At 39.1% G+C, this 15,239-nt stretch overlaps 1 protein-coding gene across 1 annotated transcript; it reads left to right on the top strand.

The window, feature by feature from the left end:
- The first annotated feature begins 9,116 nt into the window (after window positions 1-9,116).
- On the top strand, window positions 9,117-14,064 carry LOC103698736 (F-box protein PP2-A13-like). Its single transcript, XM_008780785.5, has 3 exons — window positions 9,117-9,767; window positions 10,071-10,189; window positions 13,434-14,064. Exons 1-3 carry the CDS (start codon window positions 9,447-9,449, stop codon window positions 13,861-13,863), a joined length of 870 nt encoding a protein of 289 aa, XP_008779007.2. The 5' UTR covers window positions 9,117-9,446; the 3' UTR covers window positions 13,864-14,064.
- The last annotated feature ends 1,175 nt before the right edge of the window (window positions 14,065-15,239 follow it).

Here is a 15,239-nt window from a genome sequence, read left to right as displayed (position 1 = left end):
GGCATCACTTTTTCAATGTCAAATTAATAAATCAGCAACTTAGTAGCCACATGAACAAATTTCTTCCAATATTTATTATCCAACTTGATGCAACAACCGTAGAATTAGGCAACACAATAGGCCGAAAAATATGGACACTAGCCCGTCAATTTTCCCATGCAACCACGGTACTGACTCTGATATATCAACTTCATATTAACCTATTAGATCACTTTATCATGCAGCTAATTCACAAATAACACCTAAACTAGGATATATTGATTGATTAATTAAAACCAAGTGCATGCCTCCCATTTCCGTCCAATCTGCCCCTCCGAGCGTGCGCGACGTGGAGGGAGATAGGCCACAAGCCGCAATATCTAAGTTGCAGACTTTTACCCTCGCTGTTGGGCCCACCATTGGATATCTCCAATATGCCTACCGTTGTTAGTGCTATTGAGCGGTCCCACGCGATAAGACACCACAAATGGGCCATTTTGTATGACCGTTGCTTTGCGTAGAAAATTATGTGGCGGGCCTTCGGCGTCAAGTCTGAAAAGACTACACCCCTAGGTCGCTATTTAAGTACATGGATAGAGAAATTATTAGGTTAAAAAAATACTAATATTCTCGTAAACATCCTTCCAAATTAATATATATATATATATATATTCGTATAAATTACTTCTTTTGTTATTTTTTTTATTTTTGCATACATATCCACACCGTCTAATGCCATTAAAAAATTAATAATTTTAAATTAAAATGATTAAAATATTTTTAACGGTGAATGTGCAAAAAAAATATTTATAAAACGACCGCGATGAAGAAAAAAATAATTTAAATTTTTTATTTTTAATTAAAATAAATTATGATTTTTATTAATGATATTAGAAAAAAAAATATTAGGAGAATTTGCGCAAAAACAGTATTTTATGATAATAAAAAATAAATATAAATTTTAAGAGAGGATCTACGCAAATTTAAATTTTTAAAAAGATATCCATTTAAAAATAAAGAATTATTTTAGACTCAAGCAAAAAGACTTATATGCCACTAAGGTGGTAGCCTGGTGGTAAGAGGGCGATAATTCTATCCGAGTTGTTCGGGTTCGAAATGTGCGGGCGTCGATTAAATTCGGAGACCGGATACCTCATGCCCGGACGGCTTGTTGGCGGTTATGCTTTCCTTCCAATTATTCTTGGATGGTGCCAGGTGTGACGTACTCACCTTCGGAAGGGAAGAGTATGAGTAAAACGGAGTCTATCCGCATCGAACATTTTTCTGACGGAGCGGGGGCCCAGTGGAGGCTGTTATGCGGGGGTGGGCTGGTCCCTTCCTCCCCCTACCCCTTTTCCTAAGCAGCAAAAAAAAAAAAAGAAAAAAAAAAAGAGACTTATATGAATATTTTGTTTGCTTCATCCTTTGCATTCGCGTGCGGTTTTATCTCAGCCGGATAAGACTTATGCTTTTTTTTTTCATAAATGCCCTCAATTAGATAATCACAAAGTTGATTGAAAGTTAGTTGCTAAAATGTTTTTTAGCAGGTGTATGGGGCTTAATGGAGTACTTGAGAAATAAATTTAGAAGAGAAGAGTAAAAAGAAGCAACCTACATATCCTTTTCCTTCTCTTCTAGTCAAATACACAACCCCAAAACCAGATATCTGGATCAAGAAAATAAAAAAGAAATCCAAGAAATTTCTTTGATTTTATTCCATAAAAAAGGAACAGTCTCTTGGTATTTCATTTTTATCTGATCCCCTCTGATCTGTGTCATAGTCTTGTTGTTCGTTCCTACTAACCTCAAGCCAGTTTGTACTAGCATATTCTTATTCATTTCCTTGATAAATTCGGATTGGGGGTCCATTCCGGTTAAGGTTTTAGTTGTGGCAGCAATTGAATGTTATGTATATCCCAATAACTGCTTGGTTGATGGCTCCAACAAACTGATGAGGATTCAAAGTAAAACTTGGCAAAAAAATGTGAAAATTTAATTGCAGAAACATCCTTTGAATTGTTTTTTTTTAATTATTTATCTAGCGCAAGACATTACTACTCTCTTTTCTACTCAAACATATGTTAGCATGTCCATGTGACTGATTTATTTGCTTCAGATGCATAGTAGAGTTCAGGTGACTTTATGGGAATAGAAAAAGAAAAATATCAGGATGGTTCCCTCTTGAAGAAAAGCCACTCAAACTCAAAATGTTTATATAACATCCCTTGGTTTGTTAATTCAATGGATTAATCTGGGGAGCACTCATATATTCCTGGCTTCTCTTCTCCTACGTTCTTTTTATTTTCTCTCCATGGAGTAAAATCTCTAACACTTTTTGCGTCTTCATCAAGATATTCTAATCATGCGATCTAACAAGATATCATATTCGAGACCATGAGGCTTCTAGTCAAATGCATAATCGTTAGTTTCTAGCCCTATTACCATATTATTTGATGGATTAATATAGTTTTCTGGGATAATTGAAAAAAGAACCTATATTTAGGTCTACATCATTGATTACCTATCGATGACATGGTCTAACAAGATCGGTATGACAATTTCTGAATAAGTATTTTGATTAGTTTAGGTCTATTGTTGTTGTAGCAAAAGGCTAAGCCTAAAATTGATGAGGTCCATCGGAATCATTTCGTCTGGCTAAAACTAGCCATAAATTGTCTATTTATTATTTAAAATATTTGTCTATCTATTATTTGAGTTATTTTGCAGGTTTATTTGTGAATTATCTTGATGTTCAGTTATGACATTGTTAATCATGGTTTTAGGAATTGGCAAGCGGCCAATTCAAATATTAAAAAGTTGGAATATTTTAAAATTTATGTGCATGATTGGATTATTTTTAAATCGGTTCGTATTTATAGCTCGACTGGTTGTCGCCTTGAGGCCATACTCTGGTCTCTGGGTGCGAGCGATGGGTTGTGGCATTCCTTGACGCGTGCCTTGGGGACCAAAGCGGCGACAATGGCTAGGGAGCACAAACTGGTGGTCCTAAGATACTGAAACATCTAATATTAAAATAAGCCTTTGATTATTTCTATTTTAGCATAAAATCTTAACCAAATACGTAAGGAAGAAGGTAGAGTACATATGAAAGAATATATTTAAGTTTTTTTATTATACAAATCAATGAGGGTACATTTGCTTGGCATGCATAAGTAGATCGCATGATGTCATAAGAATGGTTGCTTAAATTATATGTATTTTAAGATGGGGATTGAAGCATGAATGCGAGGAGCCATGCTTAAGAAAAATTCAAGATATAAAATATCCCAAAATATATCATAATAAAATATAGGAAATTGCTGACCTTTTATTCTTTAAGAAAATATATTATGTTTTAAATTGTGATGTTGTCCCCCCCCCCCCCCCCCCAAAAAAAAAAAACACCAGCCTAAAGTCAAATTGGTGAATCCTCTCTCTCTCTCTCTCTCTCTCTCTCTCTCTCTCTCTCTCTTCTCTCTTAAGGATAGGCAAATCATAAATATCTAGTACGGATGCATTCAACAAAATCAGAAAATAAAATATTCTGAAGCAGAAGGGGAATAGATAGTGCATTAGTCTATGGAATCTCAATCGAGTTCCAAGCTACATAAGAAGCAATCCAGTTTGCTGTCTTATTAACTTCTCTATAGATGTTTACACTTCTTGGCACTATTCGAGATAGGGGCTCTTAGATGATAAATATCATTTGATAGCTACAGAAGTCGAAAGAAAGCTCCACATGTCCCACGCTGTCACAGTCTCTCTAGCAATAGAATGATGGATAATCTCAGCCCCTATCAAGACCCTCAAAGACGATCGCAATCCTAATGTCTTAGGCCTTAAAGGTCGCAGTGGTCCTGTCCTACAGGAAATCAAGAAAGCTCGAGATAGCCTCATATCTGTATAGGGCTGGAAGTGGGCCGGGCCGGGTCGGGCCAAACCCCTACCCAAGCCCGGCCCGAATTTTTTTTTTCGGGCTTCGGGACGGGCCGGGGCCCGAAAAATTTTTAAGGAACAAGGCCCGAGCCCGGCCCGAGCCCATTTGGGCCCTAACCTGGGCCGGCTCATTTGGGCCAGCCCGATCCCGAGCCCGGCCCGATCCCCAGCCCGGCCTGATCCCGAGCCCGGCCAGCCCGTTTGGGCCAGCTCGTTTGCTGCAATTCACATGCTAATTTTATCAGTTCCATATATTATTTATGCTTGTCTTACATGCTTTCTCCATTCGAATTACAGGTCGGCGTCATGTTTCAAAAGCTGGTATCTGATGATCATACTCTAAAAGTGACAGATATTTTGATAAAAGAAGAAGGAAAGGGATTACTTCCAAATAGAGAGAGCATTAGAGTCTAGAGACTATTCTTATATAGCAGAAAAATGATTATTGTGCTCTGGTTCAAGAAAGTGTAGACATTGTACATCTCAGCACAAGCATAAATAATGTGTGGAGGCGTGGATACACATGCTTCGACAAATGTGTAGTAGTATTGTAGTAAGGAGCCCGTACCTTTGGATTACATTGCTGAGGTAAAGTTAATACGCTCAAATGACAGATCACCTGCACGGCTGCACAGAGGACAATTTCACAGAGGTGTATGTGCAAATACAAGTACATGAAAACATACAAGCAAAAATGTCGACAAGCAAACAACCTATTCAACTTAAATCAAATATAAGATGGACCAAGTAGGCAATCAGACAGATCATTAACAAAATAGCATCTGATGGTTTGAAGATAACTTGCAAAAAAATTCATTCCATGCAACCAACTGCAACGATACAATCATACAATTGAAACCAAACAAAAGGATTCCATCAAAAACAGGAGGATAAAAAAAATCATCGGCCTGAAGTCGTTGTTCCCTGCACAATAATATATTCATCATATCCATGTAATAGAGAAACCCCCTGAAGTCAGCTTCAGGCCTGCAGTTAAAAAACATACAACTCTCATAAAATTTTGCAACAAATAACCATGATCCACATGAAAATACTCCATCAACAAACATACTTCATACTTGATACTTTAGGTATGAACTAGATCTGATGAGGGTATCGTCATTCAGTTCTCCCAAATTGCCCACTCCAGGAGTCCAGGGTGTCGTCATCTACATTCAACGTTACAGAACTCGAGCAATTTGCAACTGTTAACACACAAATCAATCATAAATGTTTAAATTATAAGTACAATAAGCAAATAAAAAATATTAGATAAATTTAAAAGATTTATATACCTTCATCATATTGTTCACGAAGCCAATCTTGGGTACACACTAAGGCTTCTACGGTAGAAGGGCTCAAAGAGCTTCGATACTGATCCACAACTCTACCACCAGTGCTGAATGCTGACTCAGATGAAACAGTGGAGACTGGAATAGCTAGAACATCTCGAGCCATTCTTAATAGTATAGGATAGACTGCTGCATTGCTCTTCCGCCAAGCCAAGATGTCAAACTCTTTATTCTCCAAATCAGGAAGTACATCATCATCCAAATAACTATCCAACTCGGATCTCTTAGGGCGTTTTGAAGAACTCTGACTTCTAAATTGAGCAAAATCCATACCAAATTTTTTTTTGGAAGAAACTGAACTTATATCACCTTGTCCACCAAAATTAGATGTTCGCTCACTTGAACTCATAGAGAGATGCATTCTTGTTGCATCTACATACTCATTATACAATTGAAAAAGACAAGCACGAATATCATCAATCTTTTTCTTGCACTCCTCCAACTCAAATGCCTTTTGATAACAAAATTCTACAAATATCAACTTTGATCTGGGATCCAAAATAGAAGCAATTACCAACAAATTATTGCACTGAGACCAATATTTGTTAAACTTCTTTAGCATCTCATTTGTTAATTGCTTCACTGTTTCATCAATATCGATACTTTCATCCATCAACAAAGCCCTAATTCCCCAAACTTCTTTTAGGTATAAATTGGATGTGGGATACTTACAACCAGAAAAATACTTTAGTGGCATCAAGAAAGGCTTCTAAAAATTTAAGAATTATAGAAGCCTTTTTCCATTCATCATTGGTGGGGCATACACATGAATGCTCAGTTGCATATCTAATAAGAGCATCTTTATAACCAAGTGCATCATGCAACATTTCATAAGTAGAATTCCATCTTGTAGGAACATCCAAAGTGAGTCCTTTTCTAGCAGGAAGTCTCATATGCTGTAGAATTTCATTAAATGCTTGCATTCGAGATGGGGATGCAGAGACATATCTAACAATTTCTCTTATACATTCAATAGCTTCATGAATGATTTTCATTCCATCCTGAACCATAATATTTAATATATGTGCACAACATCTAATATGACTGTACTCCCCACTAAACAACATTGAATAACAAAAGTGATCTCGGAGCCTTCTCATTACAGCATCATTTGTGCTGCAATTATCCAAAGTAATAGCACATATTTTATAATCCAATTCTCATTCGACAAGACATTTTTTTACAGCATCTTCAATTGCAAAGCTGGTGTGAGGGTATGGAAGTTTCTTGAAACTAATGATCTTCTTACGCAGAGTAAAGTCAGAATCAATATAATGTGCTGTGACAGAAATGTAACCGATTTTCTGATTTGATGTCCAAATATCAGTAGTGAAACTAACTCGAGAACTTAGGTTCTTGAATACATCATGCAATTTTTTCCTCTCTTCTTGATACAAAGCCATACAATCATGTTTTACAGTCTTACGACCCATAATTTTGAATAATGGCTGAAGAGATCTCATAAAATCCAGAAAAACAGTGTGCTCAACAATACGAAATGGAAGCTCAGCACATATGATAAATTTTGCAAGAATTTTTCTACTTTCTTCTTGATTGAATTTGAAACACTTTATCGGATCTTTTGAACTTGGTAGTAAGAGCAACTGATTAGTCGAATTCTTTTGATACTTCTTGCAAACATTTTCAAGATGGCGTTTTAGATGACTCGTTCCTCCTTTAGTGCTCCCACTTAAAACTTTTTTACAATATCTGCACTTAGCTATTGACCCTTTAGAATTTTTTCCTCGATAAAGTGATTCCATACCCAAGATCTTTTTCTAGAAGAATTGTCACAAATATTTTCAGCAGTATCTTCATTTCTATCATCCTCATTCTTTAAATCTTCAACAGTCTCATTTTCACCCACTTTAGAATGAGACATTAGTAAAAATAATCTGCCCAAATAACAAAATAAATATCACAAATTGCAACTATTGTAACAATTCTCCTCAGCAGGCATCATAATTAAAAGCATGAAAACTTCCAGTTGCTATAACATAACAAAGATGATCAACTTGCCAGTTCAACTAAAAATTTACTAACTCATTTGAAAATTGAACCCATAAATAAATAAACAAATAAATAATAACAAATCACTATCTTGTCATGCACTTATGTTAAAAAAATAATTTATAATATAAATAATTAAATAAGATATTTTGCATCACGGTCAAGATACCACAATATAGGACTATATTGTTATCTTAGCCAAGATATCGAGAAAGAAAATTGAGGAACTATTTTTTAAAAAATTATCTGCCAATATGAAAAAGTATAGGCATCAATATTTCGGTTCAATCTCAGTTGATATTTTTGGTGACATAGCAGAATATCTCGCGCAATATGTTCATACCATCTCAACAGATATATCAGATTATCAATTTATGATGCTCTAGATTTTTGGCACTGATGCTATTAATGTCTTGCATGGGAAAGTGCCCAGAACTAATTCAAACTGTGATCTTTGCCAAAACAAGAACCTTGCTGGCTTGCTGCTGCTCTGGAAAGACAGATTATTAGTTCAGCCAGTTGCCAAAAAGCAAAATTAAATTTATCCAATCAAAGCCTCCAAAAGCCGTTTAACTTGATTTAACTTAAAATCAAGTGGGATCAGCAGCCACTTTTATCTGTAAGAAAGAGGTAGGTTGAGGTCCCTTAAAATTTGTTAAAAACCATACTCCTTTGATGCTCACAACTAAAACCCTGCTAGGCTGCTACCGAGCATAATTATAAAGCATAAAGAGAAATCATCAAACAGTAGTGCAAGGAGATTAGGAGAAGCCGGAAGCGGAGAAACCGGAAGGAGAAGCCGACAAGGAGAAGCCGGAAGCGGAGAAACCCTAGGTCCCTAGCTCCACGCCTCCGCCGCTCATCCACTCTGCGCCTCGGCAAATCCCAACCAAAACGAAGAAGATCCCAACCAAAACGAAGAAGATCCCAGCCAAAATGAAGAAATCGTACCTCAAAATCTAGCTTCGCCGACGATAGGGTGGCCGGGACGGTCGACGACGACGACGACGACGACGACGACGACCGGAGAAATGGAAGAGTGGACGAGCGGACCACGCCTCGTCGCCTGCACCGCTCCACGCGCCGCGCCTCGTCGCCTCCACCGCTCGTCCGCGCCGCCTCTGCAAATCCCTCGGGTCGAAAATGGTGACGAGCGACGGCCGACGGAGCGAGTCGCGATTCAACTTTCAAGCCTTTAGGTTTTCCTTTCAACTATCAGTGATACGGGCTCGGGCTTGGACGGGCCGCGTCGGGCTGAGTATGGGCGCGGGCTTGGGTCGGGCCCGGGCCGGGCCAATGAGATACCCGAGCCCGGCCCGAAATAGAAATGGGCTTAATTATTCAGCCCGAGCCCGGCCCGAAATGCATTGGCCCTAGCCCATAGCCCGGCCCGTGGGCGGCCCGACCCATGGGCGGCCCGACCCGATGGGCTTCGGGCCGGTCCGAGCCCACTTCCAGCCCTATATCTCTATGAAAGACCCGTCCGTTGGGGCAAGCCCGCCCCCCCCCCCCCCCCCCCCCCCCCCAAAAATAAGAGCGTATAGTCAACTCATTAGAGTTAAAACTGAAAACTTTGAAATCTTAAATTAATTATTGCACGAATAATGATAATCTGGTTGTCAGTCCGAGCCAGTACGCGATCTTTTCAAGCCACGTCCGGAGCTGACGGTTTCCACCCTGCGGGTGGGGCCATTCCGGGCCGTCCAGAAAGTTCCGACTGTCGACGCCCACGCGCCATGGTCTCGTTTCAACAAACAGCGAGGGGCATTTCTGGAACTCTCCCTTTCCCTCTTTGCCCACGCCCATTTTCATGAAAGTCCCAGCTCCCCCCACCCTATTGCCTTCGCTGTCTATATTCTATCCTCCACGCCTGGAAAATCTCTCCCCCCCTCTCTCTCCATTCTATCCGCGTGCCAACTACGCTTCCTTCTCCCCCCTTTCCTCTTTTCTAGAGCTCAAGAGAAGAAGGAAGAAGAAGAGATCAGAGAGCGAAGCGGCGATCGATCGATCGTAAATCGGAGCGGCCATTGGTGGCCTCCTCCTCGTCCTCTTTTTCAGTGAAACCCTATTTTTTTTTTTGGAAGTTTTTTAGGTTGAATTGGAGCTGGTACGGTGAATGTGAGGTTTGAGAGCAGGTAATTGGTGGGATTAGGGTTTTGGTAAGGGGGGATGGGGGCGGGGGTGTCGAGCATCATGGGGCCAGAGGGGGACGGAGGAGGACACGAGACGGGGCTGGGGGACCTGCCGGAGAGCTGCGTGGCGGCGGTGCTGCTGCACCTCGACCCGCCGGAGATCTGCCGGCTGGCGCGGCTCGGCCGGGCGTTTCGAGGGGCGGCATCGGCGGACTTCGTGTGGGAGACGAAGCTCCCCAGGAATTATCGTTGTCTGATGGGGCTGGTGGAGAATGAGAAGAGCAAGAAGAGGCATCTTAGCAAGAAGGAAATCTTCGCCCGGCTGTGCCGGCCAAATCCCTTCGACGGGGGAACCAAGGTATGTGTTCTTTTCTTTTCTTTTGTTTTTGATTGCACGCGAATATGGATGAGTCGTATAGATGAATTAGGGTGAAGTATATGTGATGGATATTAGGTTCTGGTTGGGGTTTGGGAGTCTGACTTCTTGGTTTTGAGGGAAAAGGTGGAAGCTTTGTGTTTCGAAAAAGAATTGGAAAGGGGATTGGTGCTGGATTTTTGTCACTAGAGGTCAGATATATGCCTATTGGAAGAATTTTTTTTTTCCTTTTCCACTTTCTTCTTTGGGTTTCTAACTGTAGAGTTCTTATGTTCTGGGTTGTAGGAATTCTGGCTGGAGAAGTGTAGGGGTGGTCTTTGCATGTCGATTTCTTCAAAGGCTCTGTTGATTACGGGGATCGATGATCGGAGATACTGGAATTACATTCCCACGGAGGAATCCAGGTATTAATTTTTTCTGTTTTTTATTAATATATGAATCTATAATATACCTTGCCCTTCTAATAACGTGACCTGTGAGAATTAATAGGTAATAGTATTGCCTGATGAATTGGAGTTTGAAGTTATCAGTATTTTTACCTCAATCAGTACTCCAAACAATATCTTAGCTAAATCTGTTTTCTTCATAGGGCCCTTGTTTGGAGCTTAAGTTCCCACAACTGTGAAGATCCATTAACTAGCAAGCGTTCTTCAACCTACAGATGTTGTTTTGCCTCATTTAAAGAATATTTTTCTCCATACCTTATCCTTGTGTAACTTTACCTTTGGTTTCTGGAAAACTCTAGGATGTCCATATCCTTTTCATTACTCAGCTCAGCAGATCTTGTCTTTATGCCTTCAGATGCTTCTCACGGAATTTTGTCCTGATATTAACTTGTTGATGTGTTGTCACCACAATAGAAAATCGTGCACTTCTTGTGTATCTGTATGCAGCTGTTGTATCTGTTTTCTTCACCATGTACGACAAGGTTTCTATCTTTAAACACGTAGCTGTTTGCATTTTAGGGAAAAGCCAGATGGTTTTGTGTCAGGCCCAGCAGTATGGGGTTCCATACTCTGCATTGCTTTCCTTCTCCTTCAGGTCTCATGCTTGTCTAGAAATGTTAGATCCAGCTTAGTAGGCTTTTTCTTTTTTAACTTTTTTATCACCTTGCTAAGGCTGTTAGTAGTTTAATGGATTAGATATGCAAGTACATCAGGGGAAACTGTTGTATTGGAGCTGTCATTGCTATCGTCTTGCCTCTGTACTTTTGGCTTGTAGAGAAGTTTTGAAGCATTTATGAATCTCTTTGACCAATGTTGATGATTTAATTCTTAAAATGCTAGTTTCTGCCCTTTTTCTTCTCTTGTTGGCAATTCCTAAATTTGTTGCTGAACCCTTTGCGTGAAATTTCTTTTCCATTATGGATCTGTGTTCTCTCGTCAGGTTCATTCTCTGGATCTAAAGTCCATTTTTGTGCAATAACATTCTTTCTGGAAGATGAAAAGCGAGTCTAACTTCCCCTTTGCACGGGCTTTATGGGGAAAATGTTCTTGTGCTAATTAATGTTCTACTTTAGCATTGTTTTGGTGCCCCCTCTATATTTGCCTGTTGCAGGAAGATTATGTGTTTCATCGCCGGGCCAATTTTTTTAATAACCAAGCATCAATATTTGCTTGACTTAAGACAGAATATCTTTGACATAGACTTACCATTTTTTTCTAGGATGAAGTCACCTGTGAATATTTCTTTTTTCATGTAAGTGCGCAATAGCGTTACCTCATTCAATTGGATCTACTCTATGAAGCAGGCATTTGTTCTTCTTTCAAGCATCAATTTCTCTTTGTTGTAAGACATGGAATACCTTTGACACAAATGTTAACATGCTGGTATGACAATGAAGTGATACAACATGATATAGGATTTAATATGGGACCATGTAAGCATTCGTGAATTAGAAATAACAGACCGATAGTGGAAGGTCAGATAAATCAATCTTATTTCCATTCTATAGTATCAAATACTTGACGTTGTATTGGATTAGAAATTCTAACTTTTTGCTTGTGTTCTTTTCACATTGAATTCTATATCTGACTATGTTGCTCTGAAGTCCTGTACACCTCCATGTGCCACCATGTCCTAGTTTTAAATAGTGGACCGGAGTGACTGGTTCTTGGTCTTGATGAGTATCTTTATCCAGTTTTTGAGTTTATGAAGTTAGCTTTGAACACAAGTACCTGGGCTAGCATGTCTTAATCTTTTGAAATTTACTGCATTGCCCATATTTGTTTTTTTTCGGTCTTTTACCAAATAATGCACAAGTACGTTTTGTCTGCCACCAACTGGCTCTCCATATATTGATGCAAAACCCTCTTCTTTTTTTTTTTAGCTAGAACAAACCCTCTCTTTTCCATAGCTACTATATAGCCCAGAATTTGTACTGACTCGCAAAGGCTTATGTCATGAAAAAGGGTCAAATACTTGATGAATCATAAAATCTCATCCTTTGCTAATTAGGGCTTGTGAAACAAATTGCTTACAATGAAATAAATTCTGTGGTGAATTGTCGAAATATTTACATTATAAGGTGATTGTTAATTAGTCAGATGGATTTAACCAATGTTGAATTGCAAACTAAATAGTTGTATGTCTAACTAACTGGAATAATCTTTGCATCATCGTTTTCATCTATCATGGCATGTTGATTATGAGGTCAGAAAAGTTGCTGCCACATTAGAAAACATTTTCAATGGGATTTGCTAATTTTCCTCTCCCTATCCCTCACTTTGACCTGCAAATGTAGATTGTCGCCAGTTGTCTTTTTGCAACAGCTTGGACAACCACTCGTGTCTGTATTGTCCCAACTTGAATTTTTGCAGGTGTTGATTGGATTATTAAGAAAGGAAACACAATATATTTTCCCGTTACAGAATCATTACACATGTCGATAAAAAGGAAGAATAGCTTCACAAATCTATTATCAAAAAAATAATTTGTGAGGCTTTGGCCTATGTTTTTTTAGGACTTGGAATAATTGCTGTTATATACAGAGCCAGTGTGTTGTGGGTTGGCATTTACCAGATATATTATTTGACACGGTTTGGTTGATTTCTGTTCTCATGGGAATGTCAACTCCTTTTACATAACTATATACTGCAGGTTACATCTCCAGTAAGGTTGTCAGTTCATTTGGCAGGAGGAAGGTCACTTACTATTCTAAGTTATAAAATGTTTGCAGGAATGTTCTATTACATGAATATTCATTAGAAGTTCTAATCACACTTTACATTCTGAATTTCTGGTAATAGTCATCTAATTTGCAACATAACAATCATCGAGCAAAAGGTTTCCGATGTTCGGAAGAATGGAGATCTATCATAATTTGGATTTTGTACAGTCAAAGCATTTGCCATGCATTTGCTTTATACTTGTAATATTCGCTCATTATAGCTTTATATCATAATCCAATGGAACATAAGTGTATCCTTTTGTATTGAATCAGCATTTTTGTGATACAATTGACCAAGGAATAAATACTGGTATCAGTAAAGTTGATGACGAAAAAAGGGTGTTTACATGTGGTCTAGTCCAACCGTTGCATTCTGAAGTTATGGTTCCAGTGTTTCATTTCCAGATAATGCTATGCTTATGAACATAGAGGGATGTTGAGCAAAGGGATTAACAAGTGCTCAAATGTTTTGCTTACAGATTCCAAGCAGTTGCATATCTTCAGCAAATCTGGTGGTTTGAAGTGGATGGGGAAATCGACTTCTGCTTCCCAGCTGGTACGTACAGTCTTTTCTTCCGGCTCCATCTAGGCCGGCCCTCCAAGCGACTTGGCCGTAGAATATGTAGTTCCGAGCACGTCCATGGGTGGGATATAAAACCTGTGCGGTTTCAGCTGTCAACGTCAAATGGCCAGCATGCTCTATCCCAGTGTTATTTAGACGAGCCTGGGAGTTGGATCCTTTACCATGTAGGAGATTTTGTTGTAGAGAACTCCGGCATACCTACCAAACTCAAATTCTCAATGACACAAATTGATTGTACACATACAAAAGGTGGTCTTTGTGTTGACTCTGTCTTGATATATCCCAGGGGACTTAGGCAGAAAAAGATTTTTACCACCCGTATGTAACCCTGCAGAACGAGATGTAGTCCGTAGAACAACAAATCATATATGAGCAATAGATGGTTCTTTTTTTACTCTCTGAACATTCGGAATTCGAGGCAATGTGTATAACATATAGTGAATGTAAGGACCTTTTGGTTCGTTTTCTTTTTTGTGGCCTCTAAAGTATTTCAAAAATAATTTTTTGCATCTACGCATTTGAACGTATGTTGTAGTTCCACATACCTGACTTTGTGAAACTTGCCCATGTGTTGGCATCTGCCCTGTATATTCTGAAGCACAAGCTAAAAAGGTTTGTTACGTGGATTTAAGTTGCATTATGCATGAAACTTTTATAGTTATCATATGCAAAGGGCTACGGCACCAAAAAGCACGATAAGTTGATTCCTGGGAGAATTTATTAAGCTTCTTTTTGTGAATGCAAGGATAACGGGACCATCCCTGATGATGGAAGCTCATGAATTTATCAATTTAGAAGGAGATGCATTGTATTTCTTATCATTGTCATCTTTCATTGTCATCATGAGCTATATCTTTGTAAGAAAAACATCAAACCACAAAACTGCTGTTATGCTGCGGCATAGGAGAACGATATCCACTCATAACATGACATCGTTCCTGTTTGAACTTTTCTGTTGTTATGTGCGTGGGGACGATTCTAGTCATCATCATAATTGTTGTTATGATCATGGGATAAAACTTTGTAAGGAAAACATCAAACTACAAAATTACTATCATGCTATGGATTGGAAGATCCACTGATGATATGACGGTGATTCTTGTTTGAAGATTCTGTTCCTATCAACATCTTGACAACATTCTACTTGTTGAAGAATGAAGGATGTCCTCAGTTCTGATGTAAAAGCTTGACCCATAACGAAAGGTTTGATTTCGTAGATAGGGGCCCATGATAAAACAAGTAGCAGGGGCATATTCAATAAAACAATAGTTTCTTTTGTTGAGATACAAGCAGGTCTTTTCTGAGAATAATGTTTCGAGTTTTATCAATCTTTCCATAGAGATTATGGAAGAATTTCTCATATTGCAGTTTCTAGGCTTGAGTTTTCTTTGCAACCGATAAACAAAAGTCCATTAGGATCTCTTAAACGTAAGATATGTGAGGTAGTACTAAACAAACACCTTATGGACAGACATATTGTTCAAATGTTAGAGCAGAGATATCTCCAATGGGATTATTCCTCTCTACTAATGACGAACGGCAAAAAATTTTAGCTTGTAGGGTGAGAGCGAGCGAGGGTGAGAGCGGGTGCGCCCAAAGTCATGCGCCCGGTGTGGCATTTCCCCAAACAGCTGGGAGGGGTGGAGTATGGACACTAGGGGGGGAAAAGGCAAGGGGAAGGAGACGGAGGGATCGAAGACCC

This window comes from Phoenix dactylifera, chromosome 3 (assembly GCF_051530095.1).
Source record: "Phoenix dactylifera cultivar Ajwa chromosome 3, Ajwa_hap1_PhDact_Kaust_v1.1, whole genome shotgun sequence".
Lineage (NCBI taxonomy): Eukaryota > Viridiplantae > Streptophyta > Magnoliopsida > Arecales > Arecaceae > Phoenix > Phoenix dactylifera.
The sequence above is the reverse complement of the archived record's forward strand: the minus strand, read 5'-3'. Positions and strand labels throughout refer to the sequence as shown.

What these genes read in the sequence shown, in the direction of transcription:
- LOC103698736 (XM_008780785.5), top strand. Translation starts at nt 9,447, where the DNA reads ATGGGGGCGGGGGTGTCGAGCATCATGGGGCCAGAGGGGGACGGAGGA. An exon ending in CCTTCGACGGGGGAACCAAG is followed by an intron (nt 9,768 to 10,070) that starts GTATGTGTTCTT and finishes TCTGGGTTGTAG; the next exon opens with GAATTCTGGCTGGAGAAGTG. An exon ending in ATTCCCACGGAGGAATCCAG is followed by an intron (nt 10,190 to 13,433) that starts GTATTAATTTTT and finishes TTTTGCTTACAG; the next exon opens with ATTCCAAGCAGTTGCATATC.